The sequence below is a fragment of the Aotus nancymaae genome, unplaced genomic scaffold, assembly GCF_030222135.1.
Source record: "Aotus nancymaae isolate 86718 unplaced genomic scaffold, 86718_ANA_hifiasm-v0.15.2.pri h1tg000253l, whole genome shotgun sequence".
Taxonomy (NCBI): Eukaryota; Metazoa; Chordata; class Mammalia; order Primates; family Aotidae; genus Aotus; species Aotus nancymaae.
The window spans coordinates 396102-422654 of record NW_026988668.1 but is presented as its reverse complement, the minus strand read 5'-3'; the positions used below and the strand labels follow the sequence as shown (position 1 = coordinate 422654).

Genomic DNA, 26553 nt, shown 5'->3' with positions numbered 1-26553 from the left:
CTTCTCAGCTGGAGCTCTACAGCCAGGTATGAGAGAAGAGATACTGAAGGGCCAGATGTAGGTCTGCAGGGCTGATTAAGCAGGATAGCAGGCAAAGGGAGTTCATCCGGATGAAGATAATAATAATTAGCAAGTGGACATACCTGCTAAGATTTTAAATGGGTGGATTTTGCTGGATGTAAATTTTGCTAAACCTGATATATTTTTTTAAAGCACAGATTGACAGAATTAATGAAAAATCAAAATGCAATTATACGCTGTCTACAAGACATATACTTAGGGTTCAAAGACACAAATAGGTTGAAAGTATGACAACAGAAAAAGGTGCAAACAGTAGCCAAAAGAGAGGTGGCATGGCTGAAGACGTTTTATAATGATAAAAGGGTCAATCTGCCAAGAAAACAAATATATTCACATCTAACAGCAGAACTTCAAATACATGAATCGAAATCTGACAGATTAGAAGGAAAAATAGATAGAGTAACAGAAATAGTGACAACCTGCAGTACTCCACTTTCAATCCCATAGATAGGACAACTAGGTAGAAGACGAACAAAAAAGGAAGATTTGAACAATGCTGCAGACCAACGAGAATAAAAATCTATAGAACATTCCACTCAACAGGAGCAGAATGCAGACTTTTCTCAAGTGCATGCAGAATGTTCTCAAGGATACCCAACATGTTAGGACATCTCACAAATGTGAATAAAACTTAAAAGGACAGAAATCACACAAAGTCTGTTCTCCAACGACAATGGAATCAAATTAGAAATCAAAAACAGAAGCAAACGTAAAAAATTGTAAGTATGTGGAAATTCATATTCATTAATAAATAATGAATCAGGCCAGATAAGGTGACTCACACCTGTAATCCCAGTGCTGTGGGAGGCTGAGGTGGGAGGATCACGTGAGACCAGGATGTCGAGACCAGCCTGGGCAGCACGGCAACAGATACAGCCTGTCTCTACAACAAAATTTAAAAATTACCAGGTGTGGTGGTATGTGCCTGTATTCCTAGCTACCTGGGAGGCTGAGGCAGGAGAACTGCTGAAGCTCAGGAGTTCAAGGTTACAGTGATTATCACAGTGAACTATAACCATGTCACTGCACTCCAGCCTGGACAACAAAGCAAGACCCTGTCTCTATAAAAAACAATAAAAATAAAAACTAAAAATAAATAAATAAGCAATGAATCAACAAAGAAATTAGAAAATAATTTTGAGATGTATGAAAACAAAATACAACATACCAAACCTCATGAAATACAGCAAAAATAGTACTTAGATGGAAACTTGTAGTTATAAGCACCTGCACTAAAAAAGAAGACCCTTAAATCAATAATCTAACTTTCCACCTTAAATAAACTATAAAAAGGAGACTAAACTGAGCAGAAAACAAGTGGAAGGAAGAAAACAATAAAAAATAGAAACCAATACATGAAATAAAGAACAGAAAAACAATTGAGAAAAATCATTAAAACCAAAAGCTGGTTACTTTAAAAGATCAAAATTGACAAACCTTTAAGCTAGAGTGGCCAAGGAAAAAAGAGAGAAGAGTTCAATTACTAAAATCAGGAACAAAGGAGGCTACATTACCATTAACATTACAGAAATAACAAGGACTATAAGGAAATCCTAAAAACAACTGCATGACAACAAGTTAGATAACCTGCCAAAGTGGACAGATTCTGAAAAAGACACAAACTACCAAAACCAGCTCAGAAAGAAACAGACAATCCAAATAATCCTGTAACAAGTAAAGAAAATGAATTGGTAATTTTTTAAAAATCAGAGTAAAGTCCAGTCCCAGAGGGATTCATGGGTGAATTCTATCAAACACTTAACAAAGAATAATAATTCTTCACAAACTCTTCCAAAAAACAGAAGAAAGAACACTTCTTAACTCATTCTACTCAGGCCAGTATTACTCTGACACCAAAACAAAAATAACACACAAAAAAAACAAAAACTATAAGCCAATACATCTTTTTTTTTTTTTTTTTTTTTTTTTTTTTTTTGAGACGGAGTTTCACCCTCTCATCCAGGATGGAGTGCAGTAGTGCAATCTCGGCTCACTGCAACCTCTGCCTCCTGGGTTCCGGTGATTCTCCTGCCTCAGTGTCTGGAGTAGCTGGAATTATAGGCCTGCGCCATCATGCCTGGCTAATTTTTGTATCTTTTTTTTGTTTTTTAAGTAGAGACGGGGTTTTGCCATGTTGGCCAGGCTGGTCTCGAACGCTTAACCTCAAGTGATCCACCCGCCTCAGCCTCCCAAAGTGCTGGGACTACAGGTGTGAGCCACCTAGCCCAGCCCAATACATCCTTTGTAAATAGAGATGCAAAACAAAGCCGTAACAAAACACTAGCAAATCAAATCCAGCAACACACAGGACTACACATCCGTGATCAAGGGTTATCTACTCTGGCCTCTGCCTGTGGTTGAGGAGATGAGCCTTTCGGGGACTGGAAGGCTTGCAGAGCTGTCCCACTCAGTAGTCTATGCTGTGAAGCAAGGCACTCCAAGGTGAGTCATTCGCATGTGACAAACTATGAAGGCAGCCTACCCACTGGACTGTAAATGGTCTTACTACACTATTGTTAAGAGCAGAAATACTGGAAAAAAGAGCACATTATACTCCAATATTGGCAAATGATGGCTTCAAAATATAAGCATTAACTCTTCAAAAGCAAATACTGCCACTTGCAAAGAGAATTAGTAAGAAGGCTACCAGGATGAAGAGCAATTAGGATGAGAAATCAGTTAAGGAAACACCAGCTATTGTAAAAGGCTAACCTTGCAAATGGAAGTACTTAACCATAGGAGTTTATTTCTCTTCCAGATAGAGTCCACTTGGTAATGGAAGGGACGGGCTCTATTCCACACATTCGTTCAGGACGCTAGGCTGATTGAAGCTTTGCCATCTTTAACAAGCAGTTTCCAAGACTGCCCTAGTCATGACCATCTAACCAGCAACAGGGAAGAGAAGAGCAGGTGCCTGCAGGAGAAGTTAGGGGCAGGGTGAGATGCAGCATACAGACTTTTGGCTCTCCCTCTTCGGCCAGAGTTCAGTGACATGGGACCAGCTAACTGGGCAGGAAAGGGAGTCTAGCTGTGTTTCCAAGAGGAAAGGGAAATGGCTTGGAAAAGGAATCAGCCAGTCCCTGACACAGATGGGAAAATAAAAACTCACGTGAAACAATACATAATAAAGTAAACGTATCAAGTGTACAGAGGTCGCTTGATTATTGGGTAGAGCTGAACTCCTGTTTATGGCAGAATTCATCTCACGGTGTAAATAACCATAACTGTTAACTGGTAGAAAGAGAAAACATTTTTCTTCTTTCTCATGACAAAAATGTCCCTTTTAAAAGTGTGTTGTTTATAAACTGAGAAAAATTAAATCAACAACTCTGAAATCTGATTTAGTCCTTTCTACAGTTTTCACACTAGAAATAATAAGACATATGGTGAGTTTCTAGTAAAATAATAGCAAGCTTAGCTTCCTATAAAAACTACTGTTTATTTATTCAATCATGTCAGGAATGTAGGGCAGAAAGAAGCTCTAAATATTACTTGATATACCTCCCTCATTTCAGAGATGATGAAAACGTGTGTCCACGTGACAAGGTCACATAACTAGAAAGTGTAGAAAAACTGCTGGAAATCAGGAAACCTGAGTTCGAGTCACTTTGGCCACACTAGGCTTCTAGTCAATGACTTCTTTTCCATCTTTGTATTTTTGAAAGCTCAGGTCATATAAACAGCATTTTCTTTGAAGTCCACGTCAACTTAATAGGCAAAATTATCTCTGCCCACATAGCCCCAAACGTTTCTGAGTACAGTGCCTATACAATTAGGGTTATTACTAACTAGCAAGGGATGCATTTCCACCAATAGACTATAAGCTCTGTGAAGGTTGCTCCCTTTTGTATCTTAAGCAACAATTAGTGCCTGGGACATATTAATAATAAGTGGCAAATAAGTGTTTGCTGAATTGATGAATCACACTGCAAATGCAAAATAGCCATCAAATTTTAAGTAATATCATCATTTAATTAGATGTCAGTATGAATTTGAATGAAAACACTCAATGGATACACAGATCCTGACAGGATTATTTTTAAACAAACATATTGCACAGCAAACATCCTTTTAAATATTGACAATTAAATATAATGTAGATATTAATGAATTCAAAATATTATCAAAAAAATTTTATAGGATAATTTTTACTTTTATCTTTTACAATGAAAATTACACTACCAAAATACTAAGTCATCAGCAATGTAATTGGAGTACATGTATTTTCTTTATAAAGTAGCTTCATATGAAAATGTGGACTCTTTTTTCAGAGGTTTCATATGTTTATATTCAAAGTAAAATACCATTTCTACAGAATATTCCTCATTGCTGCAGCATACTAAAAATGTAAGGAAAATAGTTTTCACTTGTGTAGATATTTGTAAATTTGTTTTTGCAATAATAATATACAGATAGATAAGTTTTCTTAAATGTAAAAATACCTGCTTTTTCTGAAGTCCTAAGAAACACCATGTCCGATGGAATTCTTTGATTCTGTAAAGAGCATTATAAAAGATTAATTATCTATATGCAGACTTATAAGTTAACACAATTCCATTCCAAAGAAGAAATAGCTATGAAAACAACTAAAATAATATAATTCAAATTTTGCTGAACTAACAATTATGATTTGTATATAAAAAAACCTGATAATTCACATTTTAGTTGAAACGCTAAGATTTTTTCCCATTAGCGAGTCACATAATGGCATGTAGTGGTGACTTTAAAAATGTTTCATGTGAGCCAGTCATGGTGGCTTACATCTATAATCCCAGCACTTTGGAAGGCCAACATGGGATGATCACTTGAGCCCAGGAGTCTGAGACCAGCCTGGGCAATACGGCAAAACTCCACCTTTACAAAAAGTTTAAAAAGTAGCCAGTGTGGTGGCATGCCTGTGGTGTCAGCTACTTGGGAGGCTGAGGGTTGAGGATAGCTTGAGCCAGGAAGGTCAAGGCTGCAATGAATCACGTTCATGCCACTGCACCTCAGCCTGGGCAGTAGAGCGAGACTGTCAAAAAAAAAAAAAGCTTTATATCTGAGAAAACGTTAAATATTGCCATTTCTGTGGCCTCTGTTAGTTGGTACATGTAACCCAGCAGGAATTACCTTATGAAAAATTATGTCCTCCCTATTAGACTAAATGGCCCTGGAAAGTGAGGACTGTGGTCCTCGGACGCCCAACACAAAACAGAGCACATCATACACAAAACGGTGAATAGACGTGAAAGAAGAACTCCATGACTAAACAAGCAAGCAAGCAAAAACTTTCACGACACAGAAAAATGCAAAGATATTTTATGGCATAGAAAAACTTTTACAAGTCACTATTCATTTAATCATCATCATTAATAGTTCTACCAATCAGGAAAGCTGTATCAGCCTAAAGAAAAAATACATAATCGTAATAAGAATACTTAACATAATGTCATGAATTACGTATGATTTTTGAGACCTAAGTAAAGACTTATCTACCCGTGCAAATAAATGGATTGTCAGTCAACACATAACAAAAACAAATGTTAAAGCTGAAAAACGCTATGTTATTGGATAAAGCTATTTCTTTCTAACACTAGGAAAAAAAACTAATACTAGGATGAAACCAGTAAAAGATGTGCAAGAACTCGACACTAAAAACTATAAAATATTGTTGAGAGAAATTAAATGCGAGGATTAACTCTACAACCGAATAAAACTAGATTGAACTAGAGTAGTTAAGAGAAGATGTGATTACAAGAAGAATAGACAATTATACCAGTGCAAAACTAGACATCCAAAAATAGGTCCCCATATACATGGACACTATTTATGAGAAAGATGAAACTGCCAATCAATGAGGAAATAATGGTGTTTTCAATCAATAGCACTGAGAAAACTGAGCACCATCAGGGGATGATGGGAGACGATACCTGACTCGACCTCAATGTGAACACAAAAATCTACTGGAATCACAGTTCTAAATGTGAAAGCCAAAACAATAAAATGCCTAAAAGAAAAAAAAAAGCTATTTCCCCATTGAATTGTCATCATTCACCAAACATTACAAGAATATTTTCATGACTTATTGGTAGGTAAGGATCCTTAATAAAGACCATCATCAACAAAAACTGTCTTAAAAAACTAACCTTAAATGAAAAGATTAATAAAACAGACTTCACTAAATTTAAGAATCTCTGTTCAACAGCCTGCCAGGAAAGAAAAGCTATCTGCAACGCATATATAACTAACAAAGGACTCCAATCCAGAATACACACAGGCCCACAAACTGATAAAGAAGGAATAACTCAGAAGGGAAATGCCAAGAGATTTTAGCAGGCTTCTCACATGAAAGACAGACACACAAAATCCTATGAAAAAGTACTAGTTCTTATTAGAACTCAAAAAAAAGATGCATTCAAACCACTTCCACATACACATCGGAAACACTAACTTTAAAAGGCTGAAAATGTGCACGCTGGCAAACACGCCAAGGCACTGCTGATTGGAGTGTAATTTGACACAGCGCTTTGCAAAACCACGGGCAGGGTCTACCATAGCAGAACTGCATGCCCCAAAATGGCAGCGCCACTCCTAGGCACACCTGCAACAGCAATATGTGGATGTGTGCACCAAGAAACATAGCCAAATATGACACAAAAGCATCATTCATGACAGGCAAAACTTAGATGTAACCTAAAAACCCGTCGACAGGGAAACAGATAAAAGCCACACTATATAACACCAAAATGGGTGGGTACCAACTTCACACAACAACATGGATGTATCTCACAAAGAACATGGGGCCAAAAAAGCACCCGCCCTAACACACTCCCACCTTGGTACATTTTCTAGGCACTCTTGCCAAAAATCAGTTAACCATAAATTCAGACTTTATTTCTGGACTCTCAGTGCTAGTTCCACAGTCTTGATTACTGTAAATCTGAATTTAAGTTTTGAAATAGTGAAAGGTGAGTATTCAAAATTTGTCCATCTTTTTCAAAATTGTTTTGGCTACTCTGAGTCCCTACAATATCCATATGAATTTTAGAGTCAGCTTGTCAATTTCTGCAAAGACGTCAACTGAGATTTTGAGAGGGATAACATTAAATCCATAGATCAATTTATGGAACACCGCCTTCTGAACAACATACACTTCTAACCATGAGCATGGGCTGTCTTTACATTTACTTTGGTCTGTTTAATATGTTTCAACAATGATCATGGCTCAATGTAGTCTTGAATCCTCCTGCCTCAGTCTCCCAAGCAGCTAGGACAGCAGATGTGTGCCACTGCACCTGGCTAATTCTTTAAATTTTGGTCTATGTTGTCCAGGCTGGTCTCAAATTCCCAAGCTTTATGTGATCCTCTCGCCTTGGCCTCCCAAAGTGCATCACGTTCAGCCCTTAGAAGTATTTTTTAAAATTTCATATTCAGACTCTTTATGTCCTTATTCTGTCTTATTTTCTATGGAGCACTCATAAACTAGGTAATTTCAAATAATTATTGGATCCTTTTTGTTTCTTTTTCCTTCCCCTCAAGATGAGGGACACCACAAAAGCAAGGAGCCCTGTGTTCTCCTGACACTGCATGCCACGGTGTGAAGGCACAGCTGCTTCTCTGACTAGTCACCCACCCGGGATATACAGACTTTCTGGAATTGAGCTACCATGAATAATGTAGATAAAGACATTCCTGCACAGGTTTTTTTGTATCAACTTAAATTAACATTTCTCTGTGATAAAGGCCCAGGAGTGCAACTGCTGGGTAGTATGACAGTTACACAGGCATTTTATTTAAGAAACTATGCAGCGATTTTCCAGAATAATTATATTATTTACAGTTCCACAAGCAATATACAAGTGCTCCTTCACATTGTTTCCAACATTTGCTTTTGTCACCATGCTTTCACTGTAGCTGTACTGATGGATGCAAACTGATATTTCACTGTTTTAATTTGCATTTCCTGATGGCTAATGATGGTGAATTTCCGTTCATGTGTTTATTTTTATTTTATTTTTATTTTTGAGATAGAGTCTCACTCTGTCGCCAGGCTGGAGTACAGTGGTGAGATCTCGACTCACTGTAACCTCCGCCTCCCAGGTTCAAGGAATTCTCCTGCCTCAGCTTCCCAAGTAGCTAGGGCTACAGGTGTGTGCCACCACGCCCAGCTAATTTTTGTATTTTTAGTAAAGACAAGGTTTCACCATGTTGGCAAGGATGGTCTCAATCTCTTGACCTTATGATCTGCCCACCTCAGCCTCCCAAAGCGCTGAGGTTACAGGTGTGAGTCACCGCACCTGGCCCAAGTGTTTATTTTCTATCTGTAAATCTTTGCCAAAATGTCTCTTGAAATCTTTTGCCCATTTTCTAATTGATTTTTTAAAATATTGTTTTAGGAGTTTTTTTATATTCCAGATAGATATGTTTGTCGAATATATGCTTTACAAGCATTTTCTCCCAATCTGTATCTTGTTTTTCACTTGTATTCACATGCGTTTTCACAAAGCACACATTTTAAATTTTAACAATATGCAATTTATCAATTTCTTCTTTTACACATTGTTCTTTTGGTATCAGGTCTAAGAAATATTTTCCTATCCCTAGATTCTAAATATTTTGTTTTTCTCCTAAAAGTTTTGCAGTTTAACATTTTACATTAAGTCCATGGTCTTTTTATTTTTATTTTTTAAACCTCTGGATGCCCAGCTCCATTTGAAAAGGCTGCCTTTTCTCCACTTACTTGTTTTTGCACCTTTGTCTAATTCTGGTTTCTCTATAATGTTTTGTTAACCTTTGCTTCTATCCTTCTTCCACGCTACGTTAATTGATGTAACTATTCAACATGCCTTAACATCAGGAAGGGTGATTCTTCCCACTTTACTTTCCTCGTCAAAGTTGGTTTAGCTATTCTACAGCCTGCGCCTTTCTGAATTCCTTTTAGAGTAGGATCATCTACATCTTCAAAAATTAGAAGAAAAACAATCTTGCTGAGATTTTGATAGGAATGGTATTAAGTATACAGAACAATTTTGGGAAAACCGGAATGTAGAATGTTCCAATCCAAAGAGACAGTGGGTCTGTTTACTTATGTTTTCTTAGATTAGTTTTATCAACACATTGTAAGTCTCAGCATATATAAGATTTCATTTTCACAGGAATGAGTGTAAGAGTACTGCATTTTTAATTTGTGTCCATATGTTCACTGTTATTATATAAAAATGAGGTTCATATTTGTGCGTCGATCTTACAACTTGACACCATGTTGAACTCACTAGTTCCAGGAGATTTTCTCTAGATCCTTTGGGATTTTCAACATATATGTGTATGTTACACAGTTATGTCATCTGCAAATTGAAACTTTTTCTTTTCTAATCTGTATGTCTTTTATTTTCTTTTCTTGCCTTACATACTAGAACTGCCAATTGAATAATAGTAGTAACAGCAAACATCTTTGTCTCGTCCCCAATCTCAGAGAGGAGGTATTCAGTCTTACACCATTAAGCATGATGTTGGCTACAGGCTTTCTGTCAATTTTTTTTTTAAACAAGATATGGTTATTGCCTCTCTAATCCAACCTGCTCAGAGTTTTTATCATGAATGAGTGTTGGGTTAAGTCAAATGGTCTTCCTGCAACAACTGATTGTGTGATATTTCTTTAGTCTGTTGATAGGGTAGATTACACGGCTCGATTTTAGAATGCTGAGCCACAGTTACATACCTGGAATAATCTGTACTAGGTAGTGATGTATTACTCATCTTTGTGCACTGCTGTTATCAATTTGCAAGCTTTTAAAAAGATTTTTGTGTCTAAATTCATGAGGGGTACTGGGCTGTAGTTTTCTTTTATTGTACTGACTTTTTTCTGGTGTTGAGATAAAGATATTCCTGACCTCATAAAATGAGTTAGGTAGTGTACCATTCTCAATTATTTTCCGGAAACAACTGTGTGAAGTTGATGCTGAGTCTTTTCTAATCCTAAGGAATTCTCCAGTGAAAATATCTGGACCTAGATATTTCCTTCTCAGAGCTTGCAAATTACTAATTCAGCTTCTTTACTGGCTATAGGACTATTAATCTTGTCTATTTCATTTTGATTGAATTCTTATACTTTATGGTTTCAGAAGAATTTGTCCATTTCTTCTATTTATGAGCATCAAGGTGTTTGTAGCATTTTGTAACTGTCTCTTTAATGGCTGCAGGATCTACAGTGAAAGCCCCTATTTCATTACTGATACTGGTGATTTGTGACATCCCTCTTTTTATTTTGATCAGTCTAGCTTGCAAGAGGTTTAACAATTTTATTTACTTATCTAGAAGAAGCAGCTTTTGTGTTCACGGATTTTCTATCTTGCCTTCCTGTTTTCCATGTTACTGACTTCTACTCGTGCCTTTACTACTCGCTTCCTTCCGCTTGCGTTGGTTTAACTTTGCTGTTTTCTCCTAGACTCTTGCAGTAGGGATTTGGATTACTGATCTGAGACCTCTGCTTGTTTCCACATAGCAGTTTCATGCTATAGAGTTCCTCTCAGCACTGCCCTATATACATCCCACTGTCCCAGAATGCTGACTTTTCACTTTTATTCAGCTGTATGTATTGTTTCCTTGAGACTTACAATATATCCTAAAAATTACTTCAAAGTGTGCTGTTTACTTTCCATGTTTTAGAGTTTTCCTGTTGCCTTTGTTACTGATTTTTAACAATTCTATTATAGTGAGAGAACACACTCTGTATGATTTCAATTCTTTTCCATTTGTGAGGTTTATTTTATGGTACAGAATATGGCATATCTTGGTGAGTGTTCTACAGACACCTGAAATCAATGTGTACTCTCCTATCGACAGGTACAATGGTGTATGCATCCTGAGCAACTCCTGCTGGTTGGTCCTGTGCACATCTTCCACGTCACTGCTGGGTGTCTGTCCAATACTTCTCTTCAGCACCTGGAGGGTGGTGCCGAAGTACCCACTTGTAACTGGACTTGTTGACTTTGTTCAGTGCTGACAGTTGCTGATTCGTGAATTTCATAGATCTGTTGTTTGGTGAGTACCAGTCTGGAATCATTGTAGCTTCCTGATGGATTGATCTATTATTGTTATATAATGCCTCTTTTTGTCTCTAGTAATTTTCTTTCCTCTAAAGTACACTTTCTTGGACATTAGTACAGTTCCTACTACTTTTGCTTGATTTTACATGCCACATATTTTTCTACCCTTTACTTTCATCCTATCTATGTCACTGAATTTGAAGGGACTTTCATGTAAACAACATAGAGATAGGTCTTACTTGTTTCTTTTTTGCCTATTCTGTCTCTTGATTGCTGAATTTAGACCATTAGAATGTATGTCTGCATTTTATTATTTGTTTTCAGTTTGTCTCCTCTGATATTTAGTCCTCGGTTTCCAGTTTCTTCCTTCTTGTGTGTGACCTGAGCCCTTTTCAGGATTCCATCTTAGTTTACCCAGACAGTCATGGAAGTAGGCACATAAGAGCACTTTAGAACAAATCCCGTAACACAGACACAGGTATCCTGTGCACAGCCCTCATGCAGTTGGGGATGAGGCAGATGAGAGCACCCTGAATGCACTCACTCCGCAGGCAGACTGCACCTTCAGTCACATTCCACACCACCAGCAGCCCTGATGACTTCCACCTCGGACCGCTGATATTTATCTTACAGCTTCTTCCTATATTGACCTAAACTTTTCCTAAAAGCGTAATGCTCTTTTACTTTTATTCACTTTTCCCTCTTAAATCTTTTAACCATATTAATTGTATCCAGTAATTATGTGTAATATAACTACAGCTGGCCCTCTGTATCCATGGGTTCCATAGATGGGAATTCAACCAAGAATTGAGAGACAAAATTCAGGAAAAAAAATAAAAATAAAAAATAAGAATAAAGCAATAAAAAAATACAGTATAACTATTCAGATAGCATTTCCATTCTATTAAGTACTATAAATAGTCTAACGATGATTTAAAGCCGAGGTCCCTATCCCCAGGCCTTTTAAGAACAGAGCTCCACAGCAGGAGGTGAGTGGAGAGCAATGCTCCTGCCGGATCAGCAACAGCATTAGACTCTCACAGGAGCAAGAACCCTATTGTGAACTGCGTATGCGAGGGACCTAGGTTGCATGCTCCTTATGAGAGTCTAATGCCTGATGATCTGAGGTAGAACAGTTTCATTCCAAAACCAAGCCCAGAGAACCCTGGTCCATGGAAAAAACTGTCTGCCATAAAACTGGTTCCTGGTGCTGAAAAGGCTGGGGACCACTGATTTAAAGTATTCAGAAGGTTTATTTATGCATAGACTATGGAATGTTATATAAGAAATTTGAGCATCAGTGGATGTTGGTATTCTTGGCGGGGTCCTCGAACTACTCTCTCAAGGATATTAAGGGATGATTATCTCTGAAGAAGGAAGTTTTGAAAACTGAAGCACAGTATTATAAACAGGTTCTAATAAAATTCTGTGATGACATAAAATAATCTTGATAATACAACATTAAGCAGTTAACACTTCTTGTTTCAGAAAAAAATCAATTTGCCTGCACACACTGAAATATACTTCAGCAAAATAGAATATACAAAAATCTAGATTCTTCTTCACATACACCAAATCTTACACAGGGTATTATAATTTAAAATACATGTCTCAAACAATTTCTTTCAAATTCAGAAGTTATTTGCAATCAGGCTAAACATTAATAACTAGTAAATACAGGACTAAAATATATTAAAAATTCATCAACCTTTTCCACTATGATGAGGTCTCCAACTTGTATGTCTGAACTCTTAACTTGCACTTTACCTAAAAAAAAAAGAAGTACAATCAACTCAAGGCAACAATAGCACACCCGATTCAACTTTCAATTAAAAATGACTTTAGAAATAAGCTGCAGAAAAAAATACTTCAGAAATTTCCCTATACTTATACTTTCAGACAGTCACTAATAATTAACTTCTTTTAGTAAACTTTCAAACACAAATAATTATTTATCTCCCAATAAAAACATAGAGGGAGAATCTCTTCATAGCAATTTAAAAGGGGATTCCACTCAGGTTATTTCCATGTTTTGTAATTGTTTCAGTTCCAAGCCACGTTAACAATGATCAGAAATACTACTAAATAATTTGAGCAATGAAACTTAACACAGAGATGTAAAAATCCTTAAGTTAATATCATAAATGGCATTAATTAGCATATAATTGACCAAAAAGAAATAAAGCAAATTACATATAAAATCACCCTCTCTTAACAGTTTTACCAACACAGGAGAGGACTGAAAAAGTTCTATCTAAAGCTTTATTACTAAAAGTGACTTCTCTATGTGAATAAATTCTTACCTACAAAATATCTAATGTATAAAAGTCACTGATAAAGTTTCACATATACTTAAACATCTACAAAATATCACGTATAATATGACGGACAGTAGATGAATGTTACATACATAATTTGAGACATACTTAGGTAACAGAACAAGCAAATTCATTCCCTCCCTTCCTCCCAATCTCTCTGTCTCTGCCCCTCATTCTCCCCATGCCTCCCCCCACCGCCTCCCCCCACCTCCTCACTCTCTCCCTGTCTCACTCTCCTTTAAGACTAGCAATGGCCTTGTGTGTTTATTTTTACATTTTCATAATTACTCTCCTAACATGGGAAAATGTTCCTTCATTTTACATTCGGTTTATGCTGACAGCTAACAGGCCACAGTTCAGTTCATATTATCAAAAACTAATATCACACTCATTACACTGACTTTTAGACCCATATCCAACTTATTAAAAGATCTTACTTCCCAAATACCTCTTAAAGCAGCTGTATTTCAGTAGTATCACACCGCTCTGAAAGATCTGCTTTGGAGATATTAAAACTTTCATATGCATTATTTTTTTTTCTACATTCCTCAATTATACAAGCCAATAAGGGCTGAAGCTATTTTTATTTATCTTATAAAACAGAAATGCTCTTTAGAATTATGTGTGAAACAAATATTAACATAGCTTTAAAATCAGTAAGTGTATGTCTACACATAACCAGAAAACAGACTCACAAAACAATGTCCACTTGAATTCCTATGAACATGGCCACTCAGACCTTAGGCCTCCACCCACACTGCTATGCTTTTCACAGCAAAGCACTCAGCAGTAGAGATGCTCCACTGACCTAGAGTTCCTACTTCATCACCTAATTTCACTCTCTCTCTTAGCCATCCGATCCACCCTTCTTTCTTTCTGTTTTTTTTTTCACATTCTCTGTAATCAACACATTTTAAAAGGAGAGAAAAATTATAGTCCTAAGATATAGTAAATAATTTTAAAACATTTTGAAACAGAAAACACATCCTTTTTGACTCTGTAACTGAGATCTAACATTTCTGAGAAATTTATTATTCTGTAACATGGCAAGAGACATAACATATTTAATAGCCTTTAATTTTCAGGCATTATATAGTGATTGTGATTCATTTCTTTGGAAATTACCTTCAATCACATGTTTAAGGAAAAAAGTTTATGGCAAAATACAGCATAAAAAGTTCTCAAAAACGTTAATATTACACTATGAACAAAGTATTAGAAAGCTAAACAGAGTACAGTGACAAACTAGTACGATCATCATCCTTATATAGCTGCTGAAAATACACATATCTAGATTTTGAAGAATTGATGAATTGTTATCAGGTCCTAGCTTCTTGAATAACTTATTTGCTGTCCTCTTTGCCAAAGAACATTTAGGGCACTGGACAGAGAAGACAGGGCAGAGAAGTTGCCACTTTCACACACCTGTCCACCAGTGAAGGCCAGCACCAAACGCCTTTTTCTGCCACATTCTAACAGCCCACACTTACATGAAGGGTTTGATTTCTAGCCAACATTTTGTGAAATGAGGTGACAACTGAGCCTAGCGGTATACTAATACCAGATTTGAGAGAGACTGGTAACAACAGAAAAATCCCTCAATTTTAAGAGTCACTGTGCACACATATAACACACAATTGTCACCTGGCCTCAATAACCCTACAGAGCAATCAACAACACAAAGATTTTATGAAACAGACAAAGTTTAATAATCTGTTGCACTTGATAGAGAAGAAAGTTCTAAATGCAGTAGCAAAGACATTCCAATATAAATGCTAGTATTTAAATCTAATGACATTGTTTTTTCTTAAAACTATCCCTATTCAATTTACTATCAAGTGCACACTCAGTAAGTCATGTATTATTGGCTTTTTGTTTTTTAGTGAACTAATTAATAGTGACTATCACCATGTATATTAGTCCGTTCTCACACTGCTAATAAAGATAGACCCAAGACTAGGTAATTTATAAAGGAAAGAGTTTTAATTGACTCACAGTTCAGCATGGCTGTGTAGGCCTCAGGAAACTTACAATCCTGGTGTAAGGGGAAGCAAACACTTCCTTCTTCACATGGTGGCAGCAAGGAGAAGTGCCAAGCAAAGGGGGAAAAGCCTCTTATAAAACCATCAGATCTCGTGAGAACTCAATCACTACCAAGTGAACAGCATGGGGATAACCGCCCCCATGATCCAATTACTTCCCACTGGGTCCATCCCACAACACGTGTGGATTATGGGAACTACAAGTCAAGATAAGATTTGGGTGGGGACACAGCCAAACTGTATCACCAAGTAAGGTAACAACAGTACTTTCTTCTCTCTAAACTATTTCAATTAAATATTTCCACCAAATCTTTATAGCAATAAATGTTCCCTTCCATCATTCTTCAGAAACCTAATAGGATAGGTGGTTTTTTCTCAGAGGAAAAGCATTCATCTCACACGTTCCCATGAACAAGTTCTATGGGCTCCTTTGAGAAAGATCCAAATGCATCTCAAATAACAACCTATTCTTACACCAGTGATTCTTAAACATACAACCTTCCCACCAACCCCATTACCAGTCATTAATTTCTGCCTGGGTAAAGAGAATATAATATTATAATTTCCCTAATTCCAAAAGAATGAGTTGAAAAAACTAAGGACTGTGTTTCCCCCCGAAAAAATTCCATTTGATAATTATTTAGAAGATAAACACATTTGTATAAAAAAAAAGTAAGTTCCTCAACACTGACCGTAGGTTAACTGCCACGCTTTACCAGTTGGCTCCTCCATCTCTCTTGGCCCCTGCTCTACCTCACCGGAAGCCTCGTCTCACTGGTAGCCTCGTCCCTCCACGGTAGGGTGCCTTCCACTTATTTGCAGAAGCTCCCAGCACTTGCTCCCTTTGACTGAAATCCCTCCCTTCCCAGACTTAAACTTACATAGCAAATCTAACCTCTGTGAACCTTTTAATAACCCACATAAACACCAGTAATATTTTATATATACCTGTAAAGAAAGTGCTTAAAATGCATCAATATTCAAACATCTGAGTATCAACTAAATTTCGGATCCTATGATAGGTTTAAAGCGTAAGTGAAATACACTTTTACGACATTTAGTTTCTTCTTTCCAAATGCATATCCAAAATGTATCCATGTTAAAGTGAACTCATGGAGACACAGAGCAGAAGGATGATTACCAGAGGCTGGGAAGGTTAGTGGGATTGCGGGGGGAAGCGGGGATGGTTAACAGGTACCGCCATAACACAAGGAGGGAGTCATGCATCTGCAGTAACGCTGCTGGTTATCCACTGCACTGCAGTTGTGTCAAAGTCTAGCACACACGATTATGTACAGTACATAGACTTGATAATGATAATAAATGACCACATTACTGGTTTGTGGATTTACTATAAATTAATCAACAAAAAGGAATTTACAACCAATCTAGTCCTAAGTAGTTAAAATGAGTCAATGTCATAATGGATTAAAGCACATAACCATGTAAGTCCTAGTAAACACAAATACTAGCAACTAAGGATAAAAATGTACTTATATCCAAACAAACACACAAGGTATAAGAGTGGGAGATAATTAAGTAACTTTTATTATTAATTTCTGTCACCCAGTCTGGAGTACAGTGGTGCAATCACAGCAGCCTCCATCTCCCTGGCTCAAGTGATCCTCCTACCTCAGCCTCCCATGCAGATGGGACTACAGGTATGCACCACCACACCCGGCTAATTTTTGTGTTTTTTGTAGAGATGAGATTTCACTGAGTTCCCAGACTGGACTCAAATTCCTGAGCTCAAGCAATCTGCCCACCTTAGCCTTCCAAAGTGCTATGAATACAGGCATGAGTCACCACACCCAGCCAATACTGTTTTTGTTTTTTTTTTTCTAAATAAATGCAAGGACAATAATGAACAGAAGGTTCTAATACTTCTAGTAATCAATCATTAAATCTTAATATCCATCCATTAAAGTGAAATAAAGTATAACTTATTTTTCTATAAACAGATTTAGTTGAGATGATAGTTTATCACCTCACATTTAAACTAAATAAATATGCTGATCAAAGTAAACAAAACTTAGGTCTCTAAGATTTTCAACTGCAAAAGCATGTAGACTCACTGCCAAATTACTCACAGCCACGTGTCTCTGTAGAGTTTGAGGGCTATCATTTAAGTAAGTAAATGGGATGTGCCAAAGCCGTAAGTAGGTACCCAGTAAACATTTTGTGACAAAGTCGCTGAGTGAACAAACTAGGATTCCTCTCCATTCTGCTTGCAAAAGTGCTCTGAAATGTAAGTCAAAAACACTGAGGTCCAGGCCAGAGTCTTCTCATATAAAACTGTGTCACTTGAGTATAGCAGTTTCTTTGCAGGTCACGACATCCATCTATTTCATATAAATGTTCCTAAAAATAATCCCATGAAACTGAGTTGAACAAAATTACTGTTATCTTCTAGCTAATTAATTCTAAAACTTCTTACCTAATAAAAAGTAATGGTAAAAATTCCAGTTTAACAAAAAGTTACAATTTATCTTATGATGTAGATGACATTACTATTCTAGGCTATAAAACAGTCCACAGAAGCAAATTCAAATGGATGAAATCCTAAAATATATTAAGGCACTGAGAACACACTTCAAGAAAGAAGTACAGCAAAACCTGTTCAACAAAATCTGAAGGCAGTACTTCACCCATTTCCTCAACACCTACTACATTCCAGTTCCTACCGAAGGCAACTGTGCTACACCAGTGACAATGGCACACATGTAACAGGTGTATAGTATGCTGGAAGGTAGCAGGTGCTATGGAAAAATAATGAGGGCAGAGCACAAGACCCAGGATGCTGGCGGAGGGCAGAGGTGTGCATTCGTGACTGTAAGCAGGGTTAGGAGAGGACTCCTAAAGGGGGCATTGGAGCCAGAAGTCAGGAAGCAGTGGGGAGGCCATGAACAGGCATCTAAGGCAGAGCATGCAGGCTAAAGGAAGGGCCAGGGCAGAGCTCCTGAAAGAGAACATGCCTGGATGCTGAGAAAAAGTGAGTGTCCAGAGAGGAGGGCAGTGACAGAGGGACATTCAAAAGGAACAGAGAATGCCCATGTTCACAAAGTGCCCTTCCTGCCAGACTGGAGAAGCCCATGACCCACAGAGCAGGTCTGGTCTCACGCTGGGAAAGAACCAACCCCACGAAGCATGCCCCAGATCTGTCCAATGATGCAACTGCAAGAGCTATCCGAGTCACTGAACAGCACCCCAAAACAATACTCAACAATATCTGCAGGAATATAAAAATATCCACCACCCAAAAAGGTAAAATTCACAATGTCCGACATTCAATAAAAAATTAACAGGCATACAAAGAAGCAAGACCCATATGAGGAGAAAAACCATCCAATCAAAACTGACCCACAACTGACACAAATGTTACAATTAGCAGACATGGACATGAAAAAACCTATGAAAATTGTATTCCAATGATCAGAAAGTTAGAGACATGAAGGACATAAAAAAGATCCAAATCAAACTTCCAGACACAAAAACAACAATGCTTGAGATAAAAAATACAACAAATGAAATTCACAGTATGATACGGTTTGGCTGTGTCTCCACCCAACTCTCATCTTGAATTATAGTTCCTATACTCCCCACGTGTCACGAAAGGGAGCTGGCGGGAGGTAAACAAATCATGGGGACAGTTACCCTCATGCTGCTCTCACGATGGTGTGTTCTGATGGTTTTAGAAGGGTCTTTTCCCATTTCTGCTCAGCACTTTGCCTTGCTGCCACCATGTGAAGGACATGTTTGCTTCCTCCTCCGCCATGGTTGTTAAGTTTCCTGAGGCCTCTCAGCCATGCTGAACTGTGAGTCAATGAAACCTCTATCCTTCTAAATTACCCAGTCTCCGATCTTTCTTAGCAGCGTAAGAACAGACTAACACACGATAGAATAGACATTCTGGAAGGAAAGAAGAGTGAATCAAGACACAGCAATAGAACTGTACAAAAGAAAAAAAATTTTAAAGAAATATTTGAAAACATCAATGAGTTTTGTGACAACTTCAAATAGTCTAATATAGGTATAAATGGAAACCCTGACACTGGAGAGAGAAGAAAAAAATTTGAAGAAATAAAGGCTAAACACTTTCCATATTTAATCAAAATTAGAATCCACAGATTCAAAAAGTTACATGAACCCCAAGTATAAAAAACATAAATTACACCTATGCATATCATAATCAAATTGTGCAAAACCGATAATAAAAAGAAAATCGTAGGCCGGGTGCAGTGGCTCACTCCTGTGATGCCAGCACTTTGGGAGGCCAAGGTGGGCAGATCATAAGGTCAGGAGTTCGAGACCAGTCTGGCTAAGATGCTGAAACCCCGTCTCTACTAAAAACACACAAAAAATTAGCCGGGCGTGGTGGCACGCACCTGTAGTCCCAGCTACTTGGGAGGCTGAGGCAGAAGAATCGCCTAAACCCAGGAGGCGGAGGTTGCAGTGAGCCAAGATCGTGCCACTGCACTCCAGCCTTGGCGACAGAGTGAGACTCTGTCTCAAAGAAAAAAACAAAAACAGAAAATCTTAAAAGCCGAGATAAAAGACAACTAATCTCCAAAAAACAGCAAACACTGCTGAGAAAAAAATTTTAAAGGGAAAAATGTGTCTCACACGTGGGTCAAAAGATTCAATATTATTAAAATGTCAGTTCTCTGCCAAATGGGTTTACAAATTCAATGCAATCCCATTCAAAACTGCAGAAGGTTTTGTACAAATTGGCAAGCTGATTATAAAAGTCATAGGGAAATATAAAGGGCCTACAACCAAAACAACTCTGAAAATGAACAACAAAGGTGGAGAGCTCGATTTCAAAAAGTATTATAAAGCAACAGTAACCAAAAGAGCATGATGTTTACAGACAGACAAACAGATCAGTGCAGCAGAAACAGAAAAGGGTCCAGAGATAAACTCGCATGAAAAGAGTTTAAAGGCAACGGAGTAGGAAAAGGATCACTTTTTCAAAAAACAGTACTGGCAACAACTGAATGTCCATATGCAAAAAACACAGCCATACTCTGCACAGTAGACAAAAACAGACTCAAAATGGATATTCATAACTGCAATTCCTAAAACTAAAAAACTTCTAGAAGAAAACAGGAGAAACAGAGCAGAAACATTTGTAAACGTGGGTTAGGTAAAGAGTTCTCAGAACAATAAAAACACAATCATAAATAAAATTGGCCAGCTGGACTTCTTCAGACAGAAAATCGAAGGGGCTGGGAACAGTGGGAAGAAGGAGGTTGGAAAATAACCGGAGTCCAGGCATGAAAGAGACTGAGCTGGAGAGAGGGCCTAACTGCAGGTGGGTTGGCACTAAGATTACAGGAGCCAAAACTAGGGCCAGCAAAGAGTCTGTTTAGGAAGTGGGCCCTCAGAAAAGAGCCACATTTTAGTAAGAGCAAGAAGGCACATTCAGGGAGGAGTCCATAGATACAAAAGCTTTAGGTTGTGAAGGAAAAAGAGAAAGTGAATTCTGCAGGCACAGTGAAAAAACGACCAAGAGTAAGAATGAAGATACACAGTATCCATGGCTATTAAAATGCAGAATCTGAAGGATGAAGACTTGGAGTCTGGGGTTTTCATGTTAAGTAACGTAAAACAAACATAGAATTCATCTTGAGGTTAGTCCTGGTGCATATAAGGCCCATACCTTGCTCAGGCTGAGAGGCACAGGATCAGGGGAGCCAGCTCATATTCTGAGTCCTTGGATTCCAACCCAATCCCTGTTGAAGGAGGGTAGGGACACATGGCAATTCCTGTGCTCAGGGCTTTTCCCTACTGCTGATGAAACCAAGGAAGTCTGAGGAAGTCAACCAGGGTTTGCTTACTCAGAGCACGCAGCCCCCTCTGCCTAATAGATGCTGGTGATGAAAGTGGGAGCAAAACTGACAAAGCCTCTTCCCTCCTGGATTCCACATTCTAGTGAGATTCAGTAAGGGAGAGTGAAATCAATCTATCAACAAATCAACTGTATAAATTACAGATGAGGAAATTTTTCTTAAAGAAATACTACAGTCTGGAGAGGATGACTAGAAAGCATCTTGCAGAAAGCACCTTCCTTAGCAATGAGCAACACACTTTCAGATGCCCACATTAAACACAATCACTCCATTCTTTTTCTTAATTCTATAGTAAAAAAGTGAATTAGCTTTAGAAATACTGAAATAATGAAATGTTACATCATGATAAGAAACACATAACGACGAAACACTGAAGTGTTAGTCACTGAATAAATTATATTTAACCAATCACTTCCCCTCTAAAAGGATTTCACTAACTAAAATGTCTTTTCCATCTGTGTAATTACCAAAAAGAGTCCAGAGGCTGCTCAAAGAGGCTATCCACACAGACTGCAGAGCCCACCAATGCACACATTTTTTCCCTGAAGCAATACGCGCAACTAAACACTGAAGTAGCTACCAACAGTAATTCCTTGCATTCACCAGAAGAAGAATTTGCAGAAAATTACAGTGGTTTGAAAAACCTAGTAAGTATCTCAAACATTACATGTTTTATCAACTAACACATACAACTGCAAAGGGTATAATATTTACTAGAGAGGGAATATGCTTCAAGGTCTTGATTAGGTCTTCTGTTTACATAAAGGAAATTTCTAAGCTTTGTTTTCTGAACTCAGACTTCTTAAATATCTACCAAAGGGCAAGACAAATATGAACAGAAGATATACAAAAGTGGAGTCTCGCGCTCATGGGTCTACACATGCACACAGACCTAGCACCCCATACGCACCTGTGTGGTCACGTGGACAATGAGAGGGATATGGGCCAGACGCAGGTCTAAACTGTCCCCGTTGTTTTACTTTCCTCTAAATTTTCAGTAAGCCATGTGAAAGCTGCTTACTTTTTAAATACTCCTAGGTATGAAGATGGTATCACCTCTTAGAATGAATGAACACCTCAACAGAAGAGTACAGGACAGCTGTGGAACTACTACCAAGGTTCGATGCCACTGGTCCAACGCATGAGCAGAAAGACATTTCCAAATAACCTTGTTTGTAGTATCTCATGTTTCATGTTTCTCAAAAAAAAAAAAAAAAAAAAAAACAGAAAAAATGAAAATAAAAATAACTAGTGAAAGAAAGGAAGGAGGGAGTTTCCCAAGATACCACAACATTCGGTAAAGGAACGTTATTTAAAGCTGGCAGAAAATGCATGGAAACATGGATGAATCAAGGAAGCAGAATAAAAGCAGAGGTCAGGGCCCAAACAAACCTGACTAGGTCTCAGCGGTCTGGGGAAGAACTCTGCTAACTTTAAACATGACTTAAAAACACTGCTGAGCACCGTGGGAAAAAGGAAAAGGCAGAGCCCTTCTCCACGTAACATACATCTTCAGTGTAGAATCACAAACGCAGTAAAACTTAACTACAAAACACGAAAACCCAGATACACTGTATGAAAACACAATGCTCACTTATATTGGGAATGAATGGACTTTCCAAAATTAAAGTAAAAAAAATCACAAAAGATCAGGAGATTTAAATCATAAAAATTATTCATTTTTCTACTACCAAGAAAAATGATTTTTTAAAAATAAGTCAAGGTACAAATATTTGCTACATGTGAAAAAGGTAATTCCTTTTACTAGAAAAATTGTAATACGGTAAAAATAGATAAAGAAACAAAGGGTATTAAATAAGTAACTTATAAAAGGTCACAAACGAACAATGAAATTCTTTTAACTGGAGTCAGTGGGCAAGGGTGCCAGAAGGACCGCGGGCACAATGGGAACGCAAACCAGCTCCACCTCACAGGGCAGCCCCCTGGCCTGAGACCAGCCTCAGCACTTTCATCGGGATCTGGAACTTCTTTGTTTCTTGGCTCCCTCAGTTTACTGAGTGCTCACCACGTGCCAACGACTCTACTCACTTTGGGGGAAACCAGGACCCCACACTCATGAAACTGAGAATCCAGGAATTAATTAGTCCTCAGAGTAATGCCACTTCCCACAGGGACATACAGGTACCATGGGACATATGTGCGGATTAAGGTGGGGAGTAACATTTGAAGAAATCGAGGCAGACCTCACTAAGAAGATATCTTTTAATAAAACCTAAAGTTCTGAGTAGGAAGTGGTCACAGGACACAAGAACCCTCAGACAGAGTGGCTATTATTTTAAAAGTCAGTCTCTAAGAGGGAGGAGGAGAGGCCTATTCAAGGAACTAAAGGAGAAACCAGTGCAATCATACTTCAGAAATCCCAGAAGGAGCTGGAGCAGGCAGCCAGAGCCAGGCCAAAGGGAGCTGGAGAGTCCCATGCAAATCAACAGTTCTAAGCCATAAAATATCATCTGATAAACTTGTTGAAAATACTTTTTACTTTGAAAAGAAAGTGCTATTGCAAAGGAAAAATGGAGCAGTATCAGCAGTGAGGAGTCCGCTTCCTACTTTGGGCAGAAGAGACAGCTGCAGACAGAGCTGGAGCCAGGCCAAGAACTGCAGGGTTGCAAGCAAAGTACCATCAGCCAGGCCCAGCTAAGGGCTGGACAAGGGCTGTGGGGACAGACTTCAGTGGGCTTCGGTGACCAGGAAGTATCTCCCTGGTTAGAAGCACTGGTTAGACCTGAAGGCAGCACACACACCTCAAGTGAAAAGGAAGGATGGAAAGACTTGTAGTCAACATATCATGAAGAAATGAATTCATGCAGATCCTTTAAGGGTGATCTGAGAAGAAACAGTGGTAATGAGTTTATATATCTGCTTGTGTGTGTGTGTGCGTGTGTGCGCGTGTGGGTGTGTGTGTTTACAACCACTCCTGAGTCTATATGGCCAGGCCTGAATATATCTACCTCGGTCTAGCCACAGAGGACTAAACCTAGGAGATAATAAATGAAAAGTGCTTATGAAATATCATTATATAGCAGAAACATAGGTTGGCCCAAGAGTAATTGCAGTTTTGCCATTACTTCCAATGACAAAATTACGTGGTACAACTATTTTTGCACCACTCTAATACCATGATGCATACTGCATGTTCCTAAATGAAATACTGGAATAAATTCTTTTCAAATGCTGCTGAGATATTAGACCACAGAAAACAAAAATGGTTTAAGTATACTTCAAGAAAGGCCAGGCATGGTGGCTCCGTCTGTAATCTTAGGACTTTGGGAGGCCAAGGCAGGTGGATCATTTGAGGCCAGGAGTGAGACCAGCCGGGCCAACATGGCAAAACCCTGCCTCTACTTAAAAAAAAAAAAGCAGTCATAAACAAGAAGAAAGTAAAGTAACAACAACATACACAGAAAATTCCTATACTTAAAACAGTAGCTATTCAGAAAATAAAACACAAGATAACTGAAAATAATTTCAGTGTAATTGTGATAATATACTGCTTAAAATATTTTGTTTCCAAACAAAGTGTATTTATAAGTGGCTTTCCTTTTGAAAACAAAAAAATAACAGAGAACATTTTTCCAGTTTACTTCTATAAGAATGTGCTTGAGAACTCTAAAACGTAACAGTCCAAATGCTGTAAATATGGTCCAGCAAATCACAAAAAGGCACACAAGGAGGCTGCCATCAATGCCATTCAAAGAGGTAACTGTGAAATACCAGAACTTGAGGAGGAGATAAACAGCAAATATTCTTAACGAAAAAATAAATTTTAAACTGTGCTCAATAATAAGCCTAAACTGATGCCTTTTTTCTGCTTTTTTTTTTTTTTGAGACAGAGTCGTGATCTCAGCTCACTGCAACCTCTGCCTCCCAGGTTCAAGTGATTCTCCTGTCCCGGTCTCCCAAGTAGCTGTGACTACAGGTATGTGCCACCATACCCAACTACTTTTTTGCAATTTTATTAGAGACAAGGTTTCATCATGTTGATCAGGCTGGTCTCGAACTCCTGACCTCATGATCCGCCCACCTCAGCCTGCCAAAGTGCTGGGATTACAGGCATGAGCCACATGCCCAGCCTGCAATTTTTAATACTACAGATTTCACTCAACAAACATCTGTATCAGAACCGCCAGCCATGAAGCACAGTCGAAAGAACACTGGATTGGAGTCAGAATGATCTAGGTTCAAGCACCAGCTCTACCTAAAACTACTGTGATTCAGGGCAAATTATTCAGCATAAACTGCAAGTTTCTCATCTGTAACTTGGAGAGCACATCGACTCCCCCTTGGACGATGCTGGATGTGAGAACCAGTACTCTGAATGTTACCTGACACACACAAGGAAGTAAAAAAGCAGCTATATCATCATCATTATTGACACGTGAAACTTCTTAGATCACCAGCAATGATGGCTAATTTTTTTAAAACGGTAAATTTTCATTTACATTTAAAATAAACATACTGAAAACTATTTTTAACTTACCTGAAGTTCAAGTATCACAGAAGTACAAGACATAACAGTAGAATGTCTTCCTCAACATTTTATACCATTTTTGGGTGAAACTAACGTAACATAAAACGCCATTTTAAAGTGAATGATGCACAACGTTGCGCAACCAACTCTACCAACTCCCAAAACATTTTCATCATGAAAAAAGGAAACCCAATGCCTGCCAGCCAGATGCTTCCTGCTTCTTCTTCCACTCATCCACAGCACCTCCAATCTGCCGTCTATCTCTACTAATTTGCCAGTTCTAGAGATTTCATATCGATTACGTCATACAATATGTGATCTTTTGCATCTGGGCTTCTTACACATAGCATGATGTTTCTGAGGCTAATCCAGGCTGTAGCATGTAGCAACCCTTCATGATTTCTATGCCTGAATAAAATTCCATTGTAGAAATTTGCTGTCCATTCATTTGTTTATCCACTCATCTTTCAGTGAACATCTGGGCTATTATCACCTTTTTGGCTATTGTGAATAGTGAATAAACACAGAAATGTTTATTCATGATCAACATGAATAAACATTTGCTTTGGTCCCTGCTTTAAATTCCTCTGAACTATTTGAGAAACTGAAAGTGAAGCTGCTGAACCATTTTGTTCCCACAAGCAATGTGCAAAGATTCCAATTTCTCCCGATCCTCTCCAGCACTCAATATTCTATATGTTTTAAATTACAGCCAACCTAGTGGTGTTAGGTCGTATCTCACTACAG

The 26553-nt window shown here is 38.1% G+C and overlaps 1 protein-coding gene across 8 annotated transcripts in view; it reads right to left on the bottom strand.

Moving 5' to 3' along the window:
• The window catches only part of ATP9B (ATPase phospholipid transporting 9B (putative)), a 288436-nt gene that overhangs the window by 206964 nt on the left and 54919 nt on the right, over nt 1-26553 (bottom strand). For 7 of the 8 annotated variants that reach the window (XM_064371986.1, XM_064371987.1, XM_064371988.1 and 4 more), the window contains 2 exons: nt 12814-12872; nt 4524-4575 (listed from right to left, as the gene is read on the bottom strand). In XM_064371986.1, the coding sequence (XP_064228056.1) occupies nt 4524-4575; nt 12814-12872 (111 nt within the window). Of the gene's footprint in view, nt 1-4523; nt 4576-12813; nt 12873-14231; nt 14566-26553 lie in introns of those variants that run through there. The other variant, XM_064371993.1, reaches the window with a different exon arrangement.